Raw genomic sequence first — 18680 nt, forward strand, 5'->3', positions numbered from 1 at the left:
TTAATGGAATGAGCTAAGCAATGGCGTCATGGTGTCTTTCATTTCAACCGTCACGGAGCTTCGTATCGCTCCGCTTTCCTTGGGAATGATGCCGTACCCGTTGGGCTAGGTTTTTAGAAAAGTTGTTTATGGTTTAATGGGGTTTTATTAATAATTTATTATGTATGTTGGGATGGCTTTATGTGAATTAAAAGGAATGAGAATGGTATCGTGATGATATGTGGATATGTACATGAAGGGTTATGAGTTATGGAGAAATGTTATGTAAAGTTAAGCTGGGAAGATATAAAGTCAATAGTGTCAGTAAGTGTGTCTAAGGGTATGGGTACAAAGCCACTAACTGTTGATCGTGGGTCGTGGCAGTTGATGGCTAGATGTATGGGCGCCAGTCATCGGTTGTTACGATAAGCGCTAGACGGCCAGAAGAGCTGGTACTCCAGATTCCCGCCTTGGTTTGTGCATTTCATGATGTGTGTGCCACAAGGGACTGGGTTGCATTCACGTGGGGACATGCTTTGTGTGTGATGGGATGTGTGAGCATTTACATGACCCGGTTGGTCTAAGAGCCAATTTGGGTACCCTAGGTGAGCATATGCATTTAGAGGCATCTCGCATGTGTGAATTCTTATGTGGGCATTAGCATGGCCTGATGCTTGGTTTATGGGGGCCTTGTCATCACGTTTATGCTACAAAAGCCGTTGCATTTCTTATTTGTTGCATGATGAGAATGTGCGTTTTAGGTGATAAGTATGGGTGGTAGGCGTGGTCATGGTAAGACCTTGGGGTGAGACCCACGGCGGCGTAATCCACGATGTGGCCACGGTAAGACCTTGGGGTGAGACCCACGGCGGCGTGGTCCACGATAAGATCTTGGGGTGAGACCCACGGCAACCTAAAGACCTTAGGGTGAGACCCACGGCAACAGATTATGATGTGAGCAACAGGAATGGGTAGGTTAAGGACATGGTATGGAGGTAGCTTATAAAAGGCTGCCAACAGGTATGTATGCGGGACTCGGGTGCCAATGTGTGACTTATGTGGGCCCCTGGTTCCTTATGTGCAGTTAACTTTATGTTATGCATGTAGAAGTAAGGTACATGTGGATCATTGCATGGTGTGGTTGCATTGGCATGAGTTGCATGGGGGTGTCATGGGAAGAGTCCTATCCTAAGCCCTCAGCCTTTTTTTTTCTAGAGCTTGCTGAGTCTCGCGACTCATGTTGTTTTAGATCATTCTAGGTATGTTCATCGGGGTTGGGTCCAGATCGACGTGTCATGGTAGCAAGTGCAGAGCTCTCCCAAACCTAGATCCTGGGTGTCGTGTGTCTGGATGAAAGTAATGCTTTATGTTTGTGAGATGGAGGCATATTATGTAAGCCCAAGTGGGCCCAAGTAATGGATGATTTTGTAAAAATTATTATGAGGTGTGAAATGATAAAAGAATATGATTTTAATAAGGATTTTTCATGAGTTGTAGTTGTGTGTTGTTTGGTATCATTTTAGTAATGACCCTCTCACGGATCCTCTTGGTGCTCGGGGGCTCCGAGAGGCGGGCCGTTACAAAACATTTGTATTAAATTTGTTGTTATAACAGGCAACAAAAAGTTGCTCTTTTTGTTGTTGTTGTTGGCTTTCAGCTACTTGAGCTTGTTAGCTTTGTTGTTGCTGCTGCTGAGTTTTGTTCTTACAAACTCTTTCCATGTGACCAAATTGTTTGCAAGATCTACACTGAATTCCTGGTCTGTACCAGCAATATCTCTCAGCATGACTAGTTCCCTTGCAATGTGAGCATGGAGGATATTTTCTTCTTCCTTTTCCTTTGCTTCCTTCTGATTCTTTCTTCTCTTTCTCTTTTCTATCATTGGCTTGCTTCCATCCCCTTTTATTGGACTGCATTCCTCCTTTATGAGCAACCCTAAATGCACTTTCAGAAGCCTCTTCTTTCCTTAGAGCTCTTCTTTGTTCAACTCCTTGAAGAGCATTAGCTAACTCTCAGAGACTTAGTTTTGAAAGGTCTTTGGAATCCTCCAATGAAGAGATTTTTGATTCAAATCTCTCAGGAAGAATGACAAGAACCTTCTCCACTATCCTTGATTCAGGAAACTCATCTCCAAGCATCTTAATCTGATTCACTACTTTCACTACTCTATTCATGTATTCCTTTACAGATTCAGAATCCTTCATTTTGAGAGTTTCGAACTCTCTTCTCAAGTTTAGCAGCTGCATCTGCTTATTCTTGTCAGTTCCTTGGAACTTCTCTTTCAATCTGTCCCAGGCTTCTTTAGCTGTTTCACAAGCCATAATTCTTGTGAAAATGCTCTCTGAGATTGCTTGATGAATGCATGATAGAGCTTTAAATTTCTTAGCCACTTGCTCACTATGATGCTTCACTTGAGCTATGGTTGGATTGTCTGGCAATGGTGGTGGATCCCTACCTGTCTCGACCACTTCCCACAAGTCATATGCCTTTAAATAGGTTTCCATTTTAACACTCCTGATTTGGTAGTTCTCTCCTACAAATTGTGGTGGTAGTGAAATGGAAAGACTATTGGCTGCCATGGTTTCACTTCTGGAATTTTTTTGCAAAGAGGTTGTGTGTTTTGGTTTTCTGAAGGGGGGAGGACCTTACTAGTTTTCTCTCTTTCTCTCATAGCCCTTCTAAGATTAGAGGGCTCTGATACCAAATGTTGGTTTTGATGTAGAGAAAAAATAGAACACAATGGCTGGAAGAGCTGATTTCTTTTGATTCAAAACCATACTTATAGAGATTACAGCTAAGACATCAAATACATTACCAACTCTACCAATTCCTATCTGCAGACATGCAGCTTAAATTAAGCTCATTCACTCCTTTTATAAAAAAAAATAAGCTTAAATCAAGCTTCGCAACTTATCAAAAGTATCTAGATACATCTAGTTTAATCAAAAAGATTTTTCCTACAGTGACAGCAAGCTTGTCACAGCACCATCAAAAATGATGTGCTAGAAAAGAGAAATTGAAACTTGTTGGAGAAAAGTTGTAGGGACTAACTTCTACTTGGTGGAAGCATTATCGATCAAAATGATCATGATGATAGAGGAAAAGAGAAAGTTAGAAGATAGAATAGGATGAAAAAGAAGTTGAAGGCTCAATTTTCTCCCCCAAGATTATGAGCAAACATTGTATAAAAGGGTTCAGAAGTTGAGGTTGCATGAAAAGTTAGTGAAGAAGTATACTTAAGAGTTTCATAAGCTGTCACTGAGGTGTAACCTTGTTGAAACTAAAATGCAAGGGTTAGTCGCTTTGTGAGTAGGCTTAAAATGGCCATACAAGATCAAGTAAGCTTGTAGCGCCCTTATAAGGTGAGTGATGCCTATCAATGTCTACTCAAAGTTCAGGCACATTGCATGAAACATTCTTGGAAAACTGGTAGTTGATTGCACCAGTGGTGCGTTAACAAGTAAGTTGGAAATTAGTAATAAAGGAAAGAGAATAATTGCACCAATGTGTTCCAACCAACCTAATAGTTATAATATTGGAAAAACAACCCAAGTACATCCTAACTTGGACACAAATCTAATGAATGCCTAAAAAGAACTAATAATAGAGTTATCTTGTTGAGGGTGATACACTTGGAAAGACCTTAGTCATCTGAATGTCATTACTTTCCCTCTAGTTAGCAACAATAATTGGTTGAGGAGGAACATTTTTTGAACTAGATGGATAGTTGGCGAAAATCTATGTAATTTGATAATTGATAGTCGAAGCAGTGAGAATTTAGTTCTTAAGAAATAGTGTAGAAATTGAAATCGAAGACTGAGCAACATCCATAACCATATAGGATTCTTTGGTTTAATAAAGGAAATAAGGTACTTGTCTTATCAAGATACCTTGTCATTTTTTCATTTGGTTCTTTCAAAGAATCAGTTTATTATGACGTGTTTTCTGTGGATACTTGTCATATCTTACTTGATAAGTTATTTTTTCGGGCAATAGTTGCAATTAGATGTTTCAAGTGACATATATAAGAGAAATTTTTGATGAGTACAAAGATGTGATGTTGGATGAGTTACCCAATTGACTATATTCGACTAGGTACACACACATGTAACAACTCAAGAAATTTTACAATATTTGGGAAATAAATAAGATAATAAAAATAGGAAATATATATAGCTATATAAATATACTATATATAAGAGAATGGAATTTTGGTAATTAATTAAAAGAAATATTTGAAACTATAACTCAAAATAAAAACAAGGGTTGCAATTTGCAAATATAGAGGATTGTAGAGAAAAAATTAAAAATATTGGCAGGGATCGATGTGCAATTTCAAAAGGGCATTTGAAGAATAATTAAGAGGAAGGGAGGGGACCAAGTAAAATTTCAAAAAAAGAATAGGGGCTTATGTGAAATTGTAGGAAAAATCCTTGTGGGTCAAAATGAGAATTTGAGCAAATCAAATGGTAGGTTCTTGCTCCACCAACCAATTATGCTAACACCCCGATGGTGAGTTACCTTGAGTACCCTACGCCTTTTGGTGAAATCTTGGCCTCCTATTGGTTGATTAGGTAGTTGGAGAAGGCTTATCAATAGGGATATCATCATTATTGATTTTTAGAGGTTTGAAGGAGGAAAATCTATGTGTTTTGGCATGTTTTTACTCAATTTAGGAGAAAGTCATTGATTTAAGCAACATGAGCTTTTGATTAAGACAAGAAAGAGGAAATTCCAATAGGAATTGGGAAAAAATAAAGGCTATAAAAAAAAAAGGACCAATCAACTAGAAAACTGAGAAATATCAATTAAATCCAAGGAGTTTCAAGTACGGTGCCATTAAGGTTGTAGAAGGTAAAGTAAGGAAAGTGAGAAAAAGAGAGAAAAAATAAGCCAAAACCAGAAAATCTAAACATTCCTAGTGATCTTATGGCAAAGGGAAATTCTATTCACAACCATGTTTTTTTGCTCTTCGCAGTCACTTTTCAATATACCTAAAATAGTCTTGAACGAAAATTCAATTTTACCCTTTATTTTCTTTAATGCTTAATCACCCACATTAAGCAACCACCTGGCTTCGCATTTTCTTCTCACTGGCTAAATTCTGTAATTCATTTCGTATTATTTCATGCCGTCATCGCAAAGTTATTTTCTCTTTATCATAGTAGAAAGGTCATTCATTTCTATTGTTTCACGCTTACCATTACTCAATTATTTTCTCTCAACCAGTCAGAGTTAGCCATGGATTACTACAATCAAATGTTAACGATGACGTAGGCATAATTTGGAAGATAATAACTAACACTACAAATTATTCGAGAGATAAGTAAGTAAACGAGTTTTGAGAAAATGAGTTTTGAGAGTTATAGTAATATCTGTATGTATTAGTGTCTGTTGTAGGAGGTCGAGAAGTTGGGTTCGGGAACTTCCCTGAACCATGGGGCTCAGGGAAATTCATGTTCCCTGAATCCCAAGGTTTGGGAAACATGGTCTTTCCCGAACCCCAAAATTCAGGAAACAAAACTTGTTTTATTGTGAGTAGTTCTACCGTAAAAGCTTGGTATTTGTACTACCTAAATATGTTATGATTTCACGCAAAACGATTTTGTTGCATGTGAACGGTAATTGGTGATAGTTGGTTTCATGTGGGAGGTTCATCCCAAAAAGTTTTATGCACGTGCATTGTGTTTTATGCAATAAATGATGTTCATAAAATGTTGTTTATATGATGCATAAAGTTGTGATAAGTGGCATTGTCATGCGTTTGTGTTGTTCATATGGGATGCCAACCTGGAATATTGTCTAGATAATGTAGCCGTAATTCCCCAAGGGTGTTGTCGGAATAATGTATAGGGGTATCTTATGCTGGTGTACATGCCAGGATAGTCGTCTAGGTTTTTGTGCCGAGCCATATGGCCAGGAAAGTTGCACTAGGATGATTGGTGGCCCATATGGGTTATGAGTTGGGATTGGGTAATGGTTCCTGAATGCTTTCGAGTGAGAACGTAATCCCTAACGTAATTATGGTGAGCCGGGTTCCTGCGTTGATGTGACCCTCTTGGGCCGGGAGTGGTAACGATTGTTCCCAAGGTATTAGGGAGATGCGTTGACCTTGCCTCTCTTAAGCTAGGAATGTGTTGTGTCAATGTGTCGATGTGACGACGTTGCCTTTAGAGAGATTGCTTTTTTCCCGTGGTAGGGTTAAGCACTGTGAGGGATTCTCTTGGGCTAGGGCTTGTCGGTTTGTTCATGTCTTGCATACATTCATGAAAACGTGTTTTGAACTCCCACTTAGATGATTCATCATCTAATATGGACTATGTGATGGATGCCCTAGTTCTCGAAAGGGTGATTTCTACCTAACTATCACAGGATAGAAGAAAGAAATCTAAAGTATGAAGAACACTTTGGCAATTTCGTTTTTGGATTGATCAAAAGTTCTGAAATGAAGGCAGATCAAAGCCTTTTATAATAGGTTGTCCCTAACCCTCTAGATGCTAAGTACATGAATGCAGAGAATGTAACTTAAACATCTACATGAATGCAAGCAATAAAGCAATACATCAATGCTAGAAATAAAGAAGGCAATTAAAGAAATACATAAAGTATCTAATAAAGGATCCAGAGCAAGTGAATTGACTTGGCTCTTGGTCTCCATTTGATGGGCTGGACGAAATGGGCTGATGGGCCTGCTGGACTGGGCCTGTGATGGGCCAGGTCTGGTGGGCTTCATCCTGCTGGGTTGGGCTGGCCCTTTGTGGCTGCACTATGGGTTGACTCTGCATGCTGATGTTGGGCTAGGGCCCCAGATGGCTCATGTTGGCTTGGCTGGTTGGTAGGCTGGGGCCTCACTTATCGCAGCATGATTGTCACTGCTATCGGGTTGCCTTGATCTCTCGCCATTTGTGCCAACTCCCGTGCTGCTGTCCGAGCCGGGTACGGCCTGAACCTTAAGGGCAGAGACTTGAGATCCAAACATTCCTCGCCCCTTCGGAAGCATCTTGTCCTCAAGATGTAGATGTGGAAACTGGTAGGCCAGGTACTCGGTTGACTCCCAAGTTGCTTCCTCCGGTGACATGTTCTCCCACTGAACTAATGCCTCGGGTGTCTTCTTCCAGTTCTTCTTGACCACACGGTAGTCTAGGACCCGTAAGGGCTGGACTAGCAGTGTAGTGTCTTCGTTGAGCTCAGGTAAGTCATGCATAACATCGGTTAAGTTGCCTACTTTGCGCTTCAGTTGGGAAACATGGAATACTGGATGGACTCGAGTATCAGCTAGCAAGTCTAGCTTGTATGCAACCTGCCCAATCTTCTTCAAAATCTTGTAAGGCCCATAATAACGATAGCCAAGCTTCATCTTGGCTACAAGTGTGATGCTCTTTTGCCTTCGTGGTTGTAGCCTCACATAGACCAGGTCTCCTTCTTGGAACTGTCGGTCTTGTCACCCCTGATCATAATAATTCTTCATTCGGGTCTGTGCCTTAGACAAGTGGGCTTTGAGCTCCTCTAGCAACTCATCTCAATCAATTAGCTCTCGGTCCATAGTGTCTATCTTGGCAGATTGCGGCGTGTAAGACACCAATGTTGGTGGTGCTCGCCCATACACTGCCTCAAATGGGCTGCGCCCCAAAGACTGATTGTAAGAAGTGTTATACCAATATTCTGCCCATGTGATTCGGTCGGCCCATGTGTGCGGGTTGCTTTGTGAGAAGCGCCGCAAGTATTGCTCCAATGTTCTGTTGGTTACCTCAGTCTGGCCATCAGTTTGTGGGTGATAGGAAGAGCTTGCTGATAATTCAGTCCCCATGGTCTTGAAGAGCTCATTCCAGAAATGGCTGGTGAAAATTTTGTCCTTGTCTGTCACAATGGTCCGAGGTAGGTCGTGCAAGTGGACCACTGTTTGCATGAATACTTTTGCAACAGACTGTGCAGTGAAGGGGTGCACAAAGGGTATAAAATGGGCATACTTGTTAAGTCTATCAACTACAACAAGTATAGAAGAGTACCCCTGTGACTTTAGCAGGCCCTCCACAAAGTCCATGCTCAAGTCCTCCCAAATCTGCTCTGGCACGAGCAATGGCTGCAATAGGCCACTGGGCTGAGTCGAGTCACTCTTGGCACGCTGGCAAGTGCCACACTTTGCCACGTGCCTAGCAACCTGTTGCTTCATGCCTTCCCAATGGAATAGTCAGTTGAGTCGCTGCCATGTGCTGTAAACTTCGGAATGTCCTCCTTCCCTTGAATTATGGAAGTGTCGCACAAGGGTGGTGCGCAGATCATTAGCATCTGGCACGTAAGCTTTGCCCCGGTATAACAGTAGCCCGTTGCGGTACTCATAGTCGGTGATAGTCTCGCTGTCCTTATTGGCCCCAATCAATTCCTGACTGCGCTGGTCAGTGGCTAAGGCATATCTGATTTGCTGCCAAATTGCCCAATTTGGCCCCGCGATAGGCAGTAGCTAAGGGCTGTCATCTCGTCGGGACAAGGCATCAACAACCTTGTTTTGCGCCCCTGGTCGATAAACAATTTCATAGTTGTACCCCCATTAGCTTTGCCACCCACTTCTGCTGGTCTGGGGTCACTATGCGCTGCTCCAATAGGTGCCTCAAAGGCTGCTGGTCGGTCACAATTTTAAATCATTGCCCCAACAAGTAGGGTCTCCATACCCTCACTGCCTCAATAACTGCCAACATCTCCTTGGCATATGCAGACCATGCGGCTTTGGCTGGGCCAAGCGCTTTGCTGAGGAAGGCCACTGGTCGACCTTGCTGCACTAATACTGCGCCAATGCCAATGTTGCTGGCATCCGTGTGAACCTTGAACTGCTGTGCAAAATCCGGCATAGCCAAGGCGGGAGTGCATCTCATGGCTTGCTTCAATGCAGCAAAGGCGTGGTCAGCATCGTCTGTCCACTGGAACTTATCTTTCTTCAATAGCTGCGTCAATGGCCTCGCAATGGCCCCATAGTGCTGCACAAACTTCCTGTAGTAGCCTGTAAGGCCCAAAAATCCTCGCAGTTGGGAAACATTCTTCGGCTTCGGCCAAGACTGAATAGCTGTGATCTTGTGTGGCTCTACCTTGACGCCTTCAGGGTAGATCCTGTGCCCCAAGTACTCCAACTCTATCTGCCCAAAAGCACACTTAGATAGCTTGATGCAGAAACTTTCTCGGGCCAGTATGCTTAAGACTTGCTCCAAGTGCTGCAAATGCTGGTCCCTAGTCTTCGAATAAACCAGGATATCATCGAAAAATACTAGCACAAACCTACATAGCATGTGCTGGAAAATGTGATTCATAGTCGCCTGAAAAGTGGATGGTGCGTTGCACAGGCCAAAGGGCATGACCATGTACTCATAATTCCCATGATGCGTACGAAATGTCGTCTTGTGTATGTCTCCCGGGTGCATCCTGATTTGATGATAGCCTACCCGCAAGTATAACTTGGTAAAAATTGTGGATTCTGTTAGCTCATCTAGCATGTAATCAATGGTTGGAATCGAAAATCTGTCCTTAACTGTGGCTTTGTTAAGGGCTCGGTAGTCTGTACAGAAACGCCATGTCCCATCCTTCTTCTTGACTAGCAAAACTGGTGATGAGAAAGAACTGGTACTAGGCCGTATCAAATTTTTCTGAAGCATCTCCTTGACTTGCTTCTCAATTTCTGCTTTCTGATGGTGGGCATAACGGTAGGGAGCAACGTTGATGGGTTGCTTATCCAATAGTGGGATTGGTGATCAAAAGGCCGGCTTAGTGGCAGGTTTGTGGGCTCCTGCACCACTTTGGGGAATTTGGCCAAGACCACCTGAATATCTGTGGGTAGCTGTGGTACATCAGTGGATTGGAAACTGTCGGATGCACGTGGATGTGATGCTATCTGTATGGCATAGCACTCACTGCCAGCCCTAATCAGTTTCTGCACCACGTTCACCTCCGCTGCCCTAGTAGTGCCCTGCTGCATGGATAGGCGAACCTGTCGGCCCCCTAAAGTGAACTCCATGGCCATCTGCTTGTAATCAAATATAACTTTGCCCAGTTGGGCCAACCACTGCACACCCAATACTATGTCTACTCCGGCCAAATGTATGACATATAAATCTACAGTAACATAGATGTGCTGGATTTTAAGACTTACTGCCTTGCATTGCTGTGTGCATGCCAGGCGTTCCCCGCTAGCGACTCGCACCTCGAATGACTCAATGATGGTAGTCGGAATCTGTAGCTTGTGGGAAACCTTGGTGCTGATGAAGTTGTGGGTCGAGCCGTTGTCAATCAGCAGGCTGGCAACTTTGCCCTTGAGCATCGCTGTCACCCGCATGGTTTGTGGCCCCGCAGATCCTGCCAGCGCATGAAGGGACACCTCTAGCAGATCCTCGGTCGCCACCCCGCTGTTGGCTACAAGCATGTCAAAAGGCACATGTGGGTCTGACTCTTCATATTCCTCCTGTAATACTTGGGAATAGTTTGAGGTTATAAATAATATTTGATGAAGGGCATAAATGGAATTTACGGAAAAATGAGACTATAAGGTACACTAACGCAACTTTAGATGATCGAATTAGTTAAAGGGAGTACCCTGGACCCTAGATAGCCAAGGAAAATGGTATAGTATCGACGAGTAATACGAGTTATGATTTTAGGCATCAAAAGAAGTTGGATCGGGAATAATTTCCAGTACAATTATCTATTAGGTTGGGAAAATTGAATGATCGTAAGGGATGTAATACTCGAGATTTTTAGATTCAAATACTTGAGGAAATAGGATGTTTTAAGGGATTATGGATGTTTGGAGATAAAAGTTTAATTTCTGGGCCAAGGGCAAAATCGTAATTTTTGAGGTTCAGGTAAAAGTGTAATTTACCTAAAAATTAGGGGCATTAGCGTAATTAATCCATTTTTTAGGGACTAAAATGTAATTAAAAATTAGTCCGGGGACCATGTTGAAAAGGGTCTAAGCGCAATTATCCAAAAGTTCGGGCGAAAGTGTAATTATTGAAACCTTTTTACTAGGGGCATTTGGGAGATTCAGGAAAAGCCTCATAAATGACTTTAGAGATAAGGATGAAGTCTCATGATGATGTTAGAGATAAGATGAAGCCTTATGATGGAATTAGAGATAAAATGAAGCCGCATGATGACATTAGAGATAAGATGAAGGCTCATGATGACTTTAAGGATAAGATTTGGATAAGATTTGATTTGATAAGATAAGATTTGGATAAGATTTAATTTGATATGATTTGATTTGGATAAAGATTTGATTCGGATATCAATGATTATATAATATCTTGGAAGATTTAGAATGATTGCAGAATATCTTAGAATATTTGGTAATGATTATATAATATCTTGGAAGATTTAGAATGATTGCAGAATATCTTAGAAGATTTGGTAATAATTATAAAATATCTTGGATGATTTATAATGATTGCAAAAGATCTTTAGAAGATTTAGAATGATTGCAGAATATCTTAGAAGATTTGGTAATGATTATATAATATCTTGGAAGATTTACAATGATTGCAGAAGATCTTAGAAAGATTTGGAATGATTGAAAAAGATTTTGGAAGATTTGAAATGATTGCAGAATATATATTTCTTGGTGGCTAAGTTTTCCAAAACCTATAAATAGGGGGTTCATAGCCAAAGGTTTCTCATTCAAAATTGTGAGAAGTTCGTGCTAGCCAAGAGTGCTTCGGGTTTAGTGGATAAAGGGCTTTTTAAGCATACGCGAAGTATCACACGCGCAGAGTACTTGGGCAGCGCGTGAGGGCGTGTAAGGAGATGGTTTGGTGAAAAGACTTGAGGAGTTACACAAAAGTTGAGGTTGGGCACAAGATTCAAGGTGTTCAGAGTTTCGTTCAAGGTGAGTGTTTGCCCCCAAAACTTGATTTATTATGCTTGTTCTATCTGAACATGTGTGTGATTTCATGCAAAATGGTTTTGTTACATGCAAACGAAAATCGGTGACGGTTTATTTTATGAGGGAGGTTCGTCCCTAAATGTTTTGAACTTATGCATTGTATTTTATAAAATGTTGTTTATATGATGCACTGAATTGTGAAATGTGGCATTGTCTTGAGTTTTGTGTGTACGTATGGAATGTCAGCCTCTGATGTTGTCTGGATAGTGTAGCCATAATTCTCCAAGGCCGTGACGGAATAATAGGGGTATCTGATGCTGATGTGCATGTCAGGATAGCTGTCTTGATTTCTGTGCCAGACTGTTTGGTCAGGGAAGTTGCACTAGGACGACTAGGTGGTCCATACAATGTTGTTCATGTGGGATGTCAGCCTAGGATGTTGTCTGGATAGTGTAGCCGTAATTCTCCAAGGGCGTGACGAAATAATAGGGGTATCTGATGCTGGTGTGCATGTCAGGATAGCCGCCTTGATTTTCGTGTCAGGCCGTTTGGCCAAGGAAGTTGCACTAAGATGACTAGGTGGTCCATGTGAAATTTTGGAGTTGGGATTGTATGGTGGTTCCTGGATGCTTAAGGTGGGAATGTATTCTGGTGAGATGCATTGGCAGCCCCATTTAAGCTAGAATCGCGTCGCGTAGTCGTGTCGTCGAGTCGGTATGGTGGCATAACTTTTAGAGAAATTGCTCTTTTCCCGTGGTAAGGTTAAGCGCGTGGGATTCTCTTGGGCTAGGGCTTACCGGGTGTATTGGTTTATTTCATGTCTTGCATTCATTCATGAAAAATGTGATTTTGAACTCTCACTTAGATGATTCATCATCTAATTTGGACTATATCCCTAGAATATTCAAACGTTCCAGGTGAAGGCAGCGGTGTGAAAGGAAAGGGGATTGTCGAGGAATGACGGTGATTAGTGGATAGTTTACTTTATGTCGTTTTCAATTATGTTGTTTATTTTGAAAACATCATGTAAACGTTGGCTCAGCTTTATATTATAAATAAAGTGATTTCAGTTATGACCTCTGTTAAGGTTTCGATCTAGCTTCCGCATTTGTGTTGGTGAACCTGTCTTAGTTATTGATGGTCCATAGTTGATATACTGAGAAGGTGTAACGGGATCTTCGAGGAACGGTTTATGTTGAGTTTCTATTGTTTGTTGGAAAAAAATATATATATCCCCCGAATCTTACGTTACGTAACGCCTTCCTGGAGAGCGGGGTGTTACACCTCATCCTCTAGTGGCTCTTCAACTTTGATCAGAAATGATTGGGGTACCTTGCACTTGTGGCCTGGGGTAAATTTCTCGTTGCAGTTGAAACAGAGGCCTTGCTTGTAACGCCCCGTTTTCTCGGGCGCGTTATAAATTGGGACAATTTCGGGACAATAAATTTTTTTTTTTCTTTCAAACACTAAGGCTAAACCACATCATACCTCGAATTCGTCCCAGAATTCCCAATCATTTTTCTCGTAAGAGAATCACTATATACATCAAATGCGGAAGCAAAGATCAAAACCTAATATCTTAACGTTGATCATAAATCAAATCTTACATCTTCAACATTTCTCAAAACATTCAGAATACATGAGCTACATACATTTCATTCTTCATGCACTCTGCTAAGTGCCGTTTCATGCCTCATTTATCCTTGAATCTGCTTCAATCTCCACCTGGAACGTTTGAATATTCCAGGGACAAAACCCAAGTTAGATGATGAATCATCTAAGTAAGGGTACATAATGCTATGTCATGTGTGTATGCAATGTCTTACCTCGTAGGTGTCAACTGCACCCCTTATGCTACCTACCATTTTAGCGGCCCCCTTCTTTCAAAGCCGAGGTGTATGGGTGCACCCTTGGTAAAGTAGCGGTGCTAGTTCGTACTCCCTACGGCCTCAAATGCGGGTGATCAATGATATCAACGTGTATTTATGCATTTCATAGTCATGTCATGGATGCAGTCTACGTGTTGGATACATATCAGGGCATGTCAATATGATGTAAACATTTCTGAGGAACATAAACCAAGCATTTTCCATAAAACTAACTTTAATTGGGGAGTACCACTTACCTTCTCAAGTTTATCGGACTACCTCAAAATTCGTGCATCGCCTCGATTTGCGCACATCGCCTCGATTTGCGTGCCAACCTCAAAATTTGCACAAGCTACTTCAATTCAAGCCTCAAAGCATCCTAATCACCATATTTATTTAATAAACATTAAAACCTATTTTTTCATAATTTCTGGCATTTTCTATAATTTTCTCTCTATTTCTTCTTATTTTTCCTTAATAAATCCAAACTAAATATTTTTAAAATATTTTCTCCAATATTTCACTACGAAAATTCATAAAATAATATTTTGGAATGTTTAGACTTTTTTTAGAAAATTTACTCACCTTAACTTAGCATCTCCGGCTTCCTCGGTATGCGTGCCATATTCCCGAAACGCGTGCCCAGACCGCTTTTCTCGCCAAAAATTTTGGAACATTAATAAACCATTATTTCCTATTTTTTTGACATTTTTTGAGAATTTTTCCTATATATATTTTTTATTTTTATTTTTCTTCCTTTCTTTTCTTTTCTTTTCTTTTTCTTTTTCTTTTTTTCTTTTTCTTTTTCTTCCCTTCTCCTTCCTCCCTTCTTCTTCCTCCGCTCAACCTGCGCCTCTCGCGCGCCTGCAACATGCGGCCGCCGCCGCTTCGCCCTCCGTCGGCCTCCACCCAGCCCTTCCCCGGCCGCCTGGGCCTCGCCGGACCGCCGCCGCCCTGTTGGGCCGTCACCGAGGTTGCTGGCCGCCCTCCACTAGTTTGCTGCTTGCTAGAGCTCGCGGCCATGGCTGCCATGGCCGCGGCTCAGCTGCTCCGGGTCGCTTCTCGGGCCTCCACCAGGCTCTGCAACTGCCTCAACGAACGCACGCACCGCCGGAAGCCTTCGATCCCTGCTCGTGCGTCGCCCAGCCTCGCTCGAACTTGCGGCCATGGCCGCTTGAAGCTTGCGGCTATGGCCGCTTGCTGCTTTGGGGCAGCCAATCGGCCTCCCTCTCTCTCTCAACTCTCTTCCTCAGCTTCTCCTCTTGGTGCTTCTCCATCTCCCAAACTCCCTGCCTATTTATAGGCAGCATGCTTGCTCTCCAACGAGCGCGCGCACACACACACACACACACACACACACATATATATATATATATATATTATACATCTCATTAATAACAAAATCTCACAAATTCGGCTGCCATATCTTCTTCCTCAAATCTCGCTGCTGCAATCTCCCAATTTTCAGCTAAAAATCTCGGCCATTAAAGCTTCACAGAAGCTGCCTCTGCCATTCACGCACACACGCATTCTATATATATATATATATTACATATATTTTATACTATATTTTATAAATTAAATTAAGAGAAATTACACATTAAATTCCAAATTTCATCCCTATTATACTTGTGCAATTTCCTAATTGCAATCATGCCCTTATACCTCAATTTAATTTGTATTATAATACTGAAAATCCACGATTAATAATCTAAATCTTAGCTGAAAATGATGATTTCGCCCTAGTGTCCTTATCGGGCTGTCGTTTTATCCCGAAACCACTGAAGGGTTGCTCATTACGCAAAACCGAAGCCCCCTAGGGTTCCGTTAATTTTTTGGGAGTCTCCTACAACAATTCGGTTTTACAGCCTAAATGGCAGTTGTATTTTAGCTGTATCGAAGACTGTTCCCGATCCGATTTCTTTTGATACCATAATTCCTAACTTGGAACGCATATCGAGACTATATCATTTTCCTTAGACAATTTCACTCTGAGGCATTCCTTGCGGTTGATCTGATACTTGAAATTGCTATAAAATCAATTTTTCGATATTCTAAACCTATCGAAATTACGTGGCAGCCTCATACGAACATGGGGTATTACATTGCTCGCGCCTCTTCTGCATCTCGTCCCATGATAGGCGCTTGACGCCTGGTGGTATGCGTTTGCTGGTTGCGGGTTGTGGCATGAGCGGTGGCTTGGGCTTGGGCGCCCCAGAACTGGATCAGGCCATGGTTGGCCCTTTGTATGCCATTTCCTTGCGCGTGGCGCGCAGTTGATCATCTTTCAGCCGAGCAATATCAATTGCCTGGCGCATATTGGTGGGTCGGTGAAGCTTGACTTCTGCAGTGATGTCCAGAAATAGGCCCCCAATGAATGCCCCGATCAAGGCCTTCTCTAGCCAATCATCAACTTGTGTGGCCACCCTTTCAAATTCCCGCTGGTAGTCCCTCAAGCATCCTGTCTGGCGCATCTTTGACAGGACTTCATCATAATCCACATAGCCGATAGGGCCAAAACGGGTGCGTACCTCCTGTTCGAAATCTTTCCAACGGATGCTCTTGCCTTGGTTGTCATAGGTGCGTGACATCCACTGCCACCAATGGTTTGCCTCACACTCAAGATAATAGGCGGCATACTCCACCTTTTCCTTGCTGCTCATGTCATGTGACTTGAAAAATAAATTGGCCCGGTTGAGCCAAGAGATCGGATCCTCACCAGAAAATGTGGGAAATTGCAAGCGTGGTTTAAAGGCTGGCCGGTTGGTGTTTGTGGGATTCCAATTGCTGCCTCGTCCGTTTGTCTCCAATTCACCATCAGAGCCTGAATCAGATCTTTGGCTTGCTGATGCAGCAGATCGCCGCTTGTGGGAAGACGAATGGCTATTGCTACGCCTTGGCGCTTGTTGCTGTTGTTGCTCCACCAGGATGGTCAGATTCTGTAGCGTCTACTCCAACTGTGAGAATTTTTTGTCCATGGTGTTGGCCATGTTCTCCAAATTCTCAATACGGTCCTTGTGTGTCTGTCCTCCCGCCATTGTTGGATGACCGTTGGATAAACAACTTCTGAGAACGTCTTCCAAGCACCGAGCTTCCCGGAAGGGTAATTTCTGCCTAACTATCACAGGATAGAAGAAAGAAATCTAAAGTGTGAAGAACACTTTGGCAATTTCGTTTTTGGATTGATCAAAAGTTCTGAAATGAAGGCAGATCAAAGCCTTTTATAATAGGCTGTCCCTGACACTCTAGATGCTAAGTACATGAATGCAGAGAATCTAACTTAAGCAGTTACATGAATGCAAGCAATAAAGCAATACATCAATGCTGGAAATAAAGAAGGCAATTAAAGAAATACATAAAGTATCTAATAAAGGAGCTAGATCAAGTGAACTGACTTGGCTCTTGGTCTCCATCTGATAGGCTGGACGAAATGGGCTGATGGGCTTGTTGGACTGGGCTTGTGATGGGCCAGGTCTGGTGGGCTTCATCCTGCTGGGTTGGGCTGGCCCCTTGTGGCTGCACTGTGGGTTAACTCTACATGCTGATGTTGGGCTGGGGCCCCAGATGGCTCATGTTGGCTTGGCTGGTCCACTGGTTGGTAGGCTGGGGCCTCACTTGGCGCAGCATGATTGTTACTGCTATCGGGTTGCCTTGATTTCTCGCTATTTGTGTCAACTCCCGTGTTGCTGTCTGAGCCGGGTGCGACCTGAACCTCAAGGACAGAGACTTGAGATCCTAACACTATGTCCCTGGAATATTCAAACGTTCTAGGTGAATGCAGCTGTGCGAAAGGAAAAGGGATTGCCGAGGAGTAACAGCGAAAAGTGGATAGTTTTATAATGTTGTTTCCAATTATATTGTTTATTTTGATGACGTTATGTAAAACATTGGTTTGACTTTAAAGTTATGAATAAGATGGTTTCTGATGTGTATCATTCGAGATTTTGATCTAGCTTTTGCATTTGAGGTGATTTACTTGTCTTAGTTTATTAATGATTCTAAGTTGATATACTAAGAATGTGTAACGAGATCTTTGGGAAACGATTTATGTGTGGAGTTTCTGATGGAAAAAAATGTTTTTTCGAAATCTTACATTATCTAATGCCCTAGGAAAATTGGGGTGTTACAGATAGCATTTGGGATGCGTGCTAAGGATTAATGTTATGTGACCCACTTGGGACAGGGCTGGGATGGATTTCACCTTACAGAACTCAAGTGACGAGACTAAGAGTGAACACTACCCTGGTTGTTGGCTCAAGTGGCGGGGCTGAGAGTAGACACCACCCCAGGTGCCTTTGAGAAATAGCATTATTGCTTAGGTGGACGTTGATTCCAAGGATAGTGTTAATCATCTTGTGGTTAGGGTGGTGTTGAGATCGAAATGCTTTTGGGTGAGAGCATAATGCCTAACATGATATAGGGGTGATACCCGGGTTCATATGTTGAGGTTGTTCCTCTTAAGTAGGATTGTATTATGCTAATGTGTCGATGTGGTTGTGTTGCCTTTAGAGATATTGCATTTTCCTCAGTTAGGGTTAAGTGCTGTATGGGATTCTTTTGGGTTAGGACATGTCGGGATTGTCGGTTTTATTCATGGTCTGCATATATTCATGAAAATGTTTTTGAACTCTCGCTGAGATGATTCATCATCTAACTATGTACTTAGAATATTCAAATGTTCCAAGTGAAAGCAACATCGCTAAAGGAAATGTGGTTCTCGAGATGTAGTCGTTGATTTCGTTGGTAATCGTTAGTATATATTTTGTCTATGCTCGAAGTGTTAGTAGTTGTTGTTGAGATATGAGTCTCGATGTATTTTGTTTTGAAATGTCTTGTCAAACGATTTCTACATAATGAATAAAGTGAATTCGGTTATGTATTTTCGAGATTTCAATTCTGCTTCCACTGATGTGATGATATTACTAGTCTTAGCTTATTTCTTTAAGTTAATATATTGAGATGGTAGATCGGGA

General features: G+C 42.1%; 1 protein-coding gene across 1 annotated transcript; it reads right to left on the bottom strand.

Moving 5' to 3' along the window:
* Positions 1–1991: 1991 nt before the first annotated feature.
* On the bottom strand, positions 1992–2558 carry LOC127804394 (uncharacterized). The gene has a single exon (XM_052341255.1). The coding sequence runs from the start codon at positions 2556–2558 to the stop codon at positions 1992–1994; it is 567 nt and encodes a 188-aa protein (XP_052197215.1).
* Between the last annotated feature and the right edge of the window lie 16122 nt (positions 2559–18680).

The sequence above is a fragment of the Diospyros lotus genome, chromosome 6 (assembly GCF_014633365.1).
Source record: "Diospyros lotus cultivar Yz01 chromosome 6, ASM1463336v1, whole genome shotgun sequence".
In the NCBI taxonomy this organism is placed as follows: Eukaryota; Viridiplantae; Streptophyta; class Magnoliopsida; order Ericales; family Ebenaceae; genus Diospyros; species Diospyros lotus.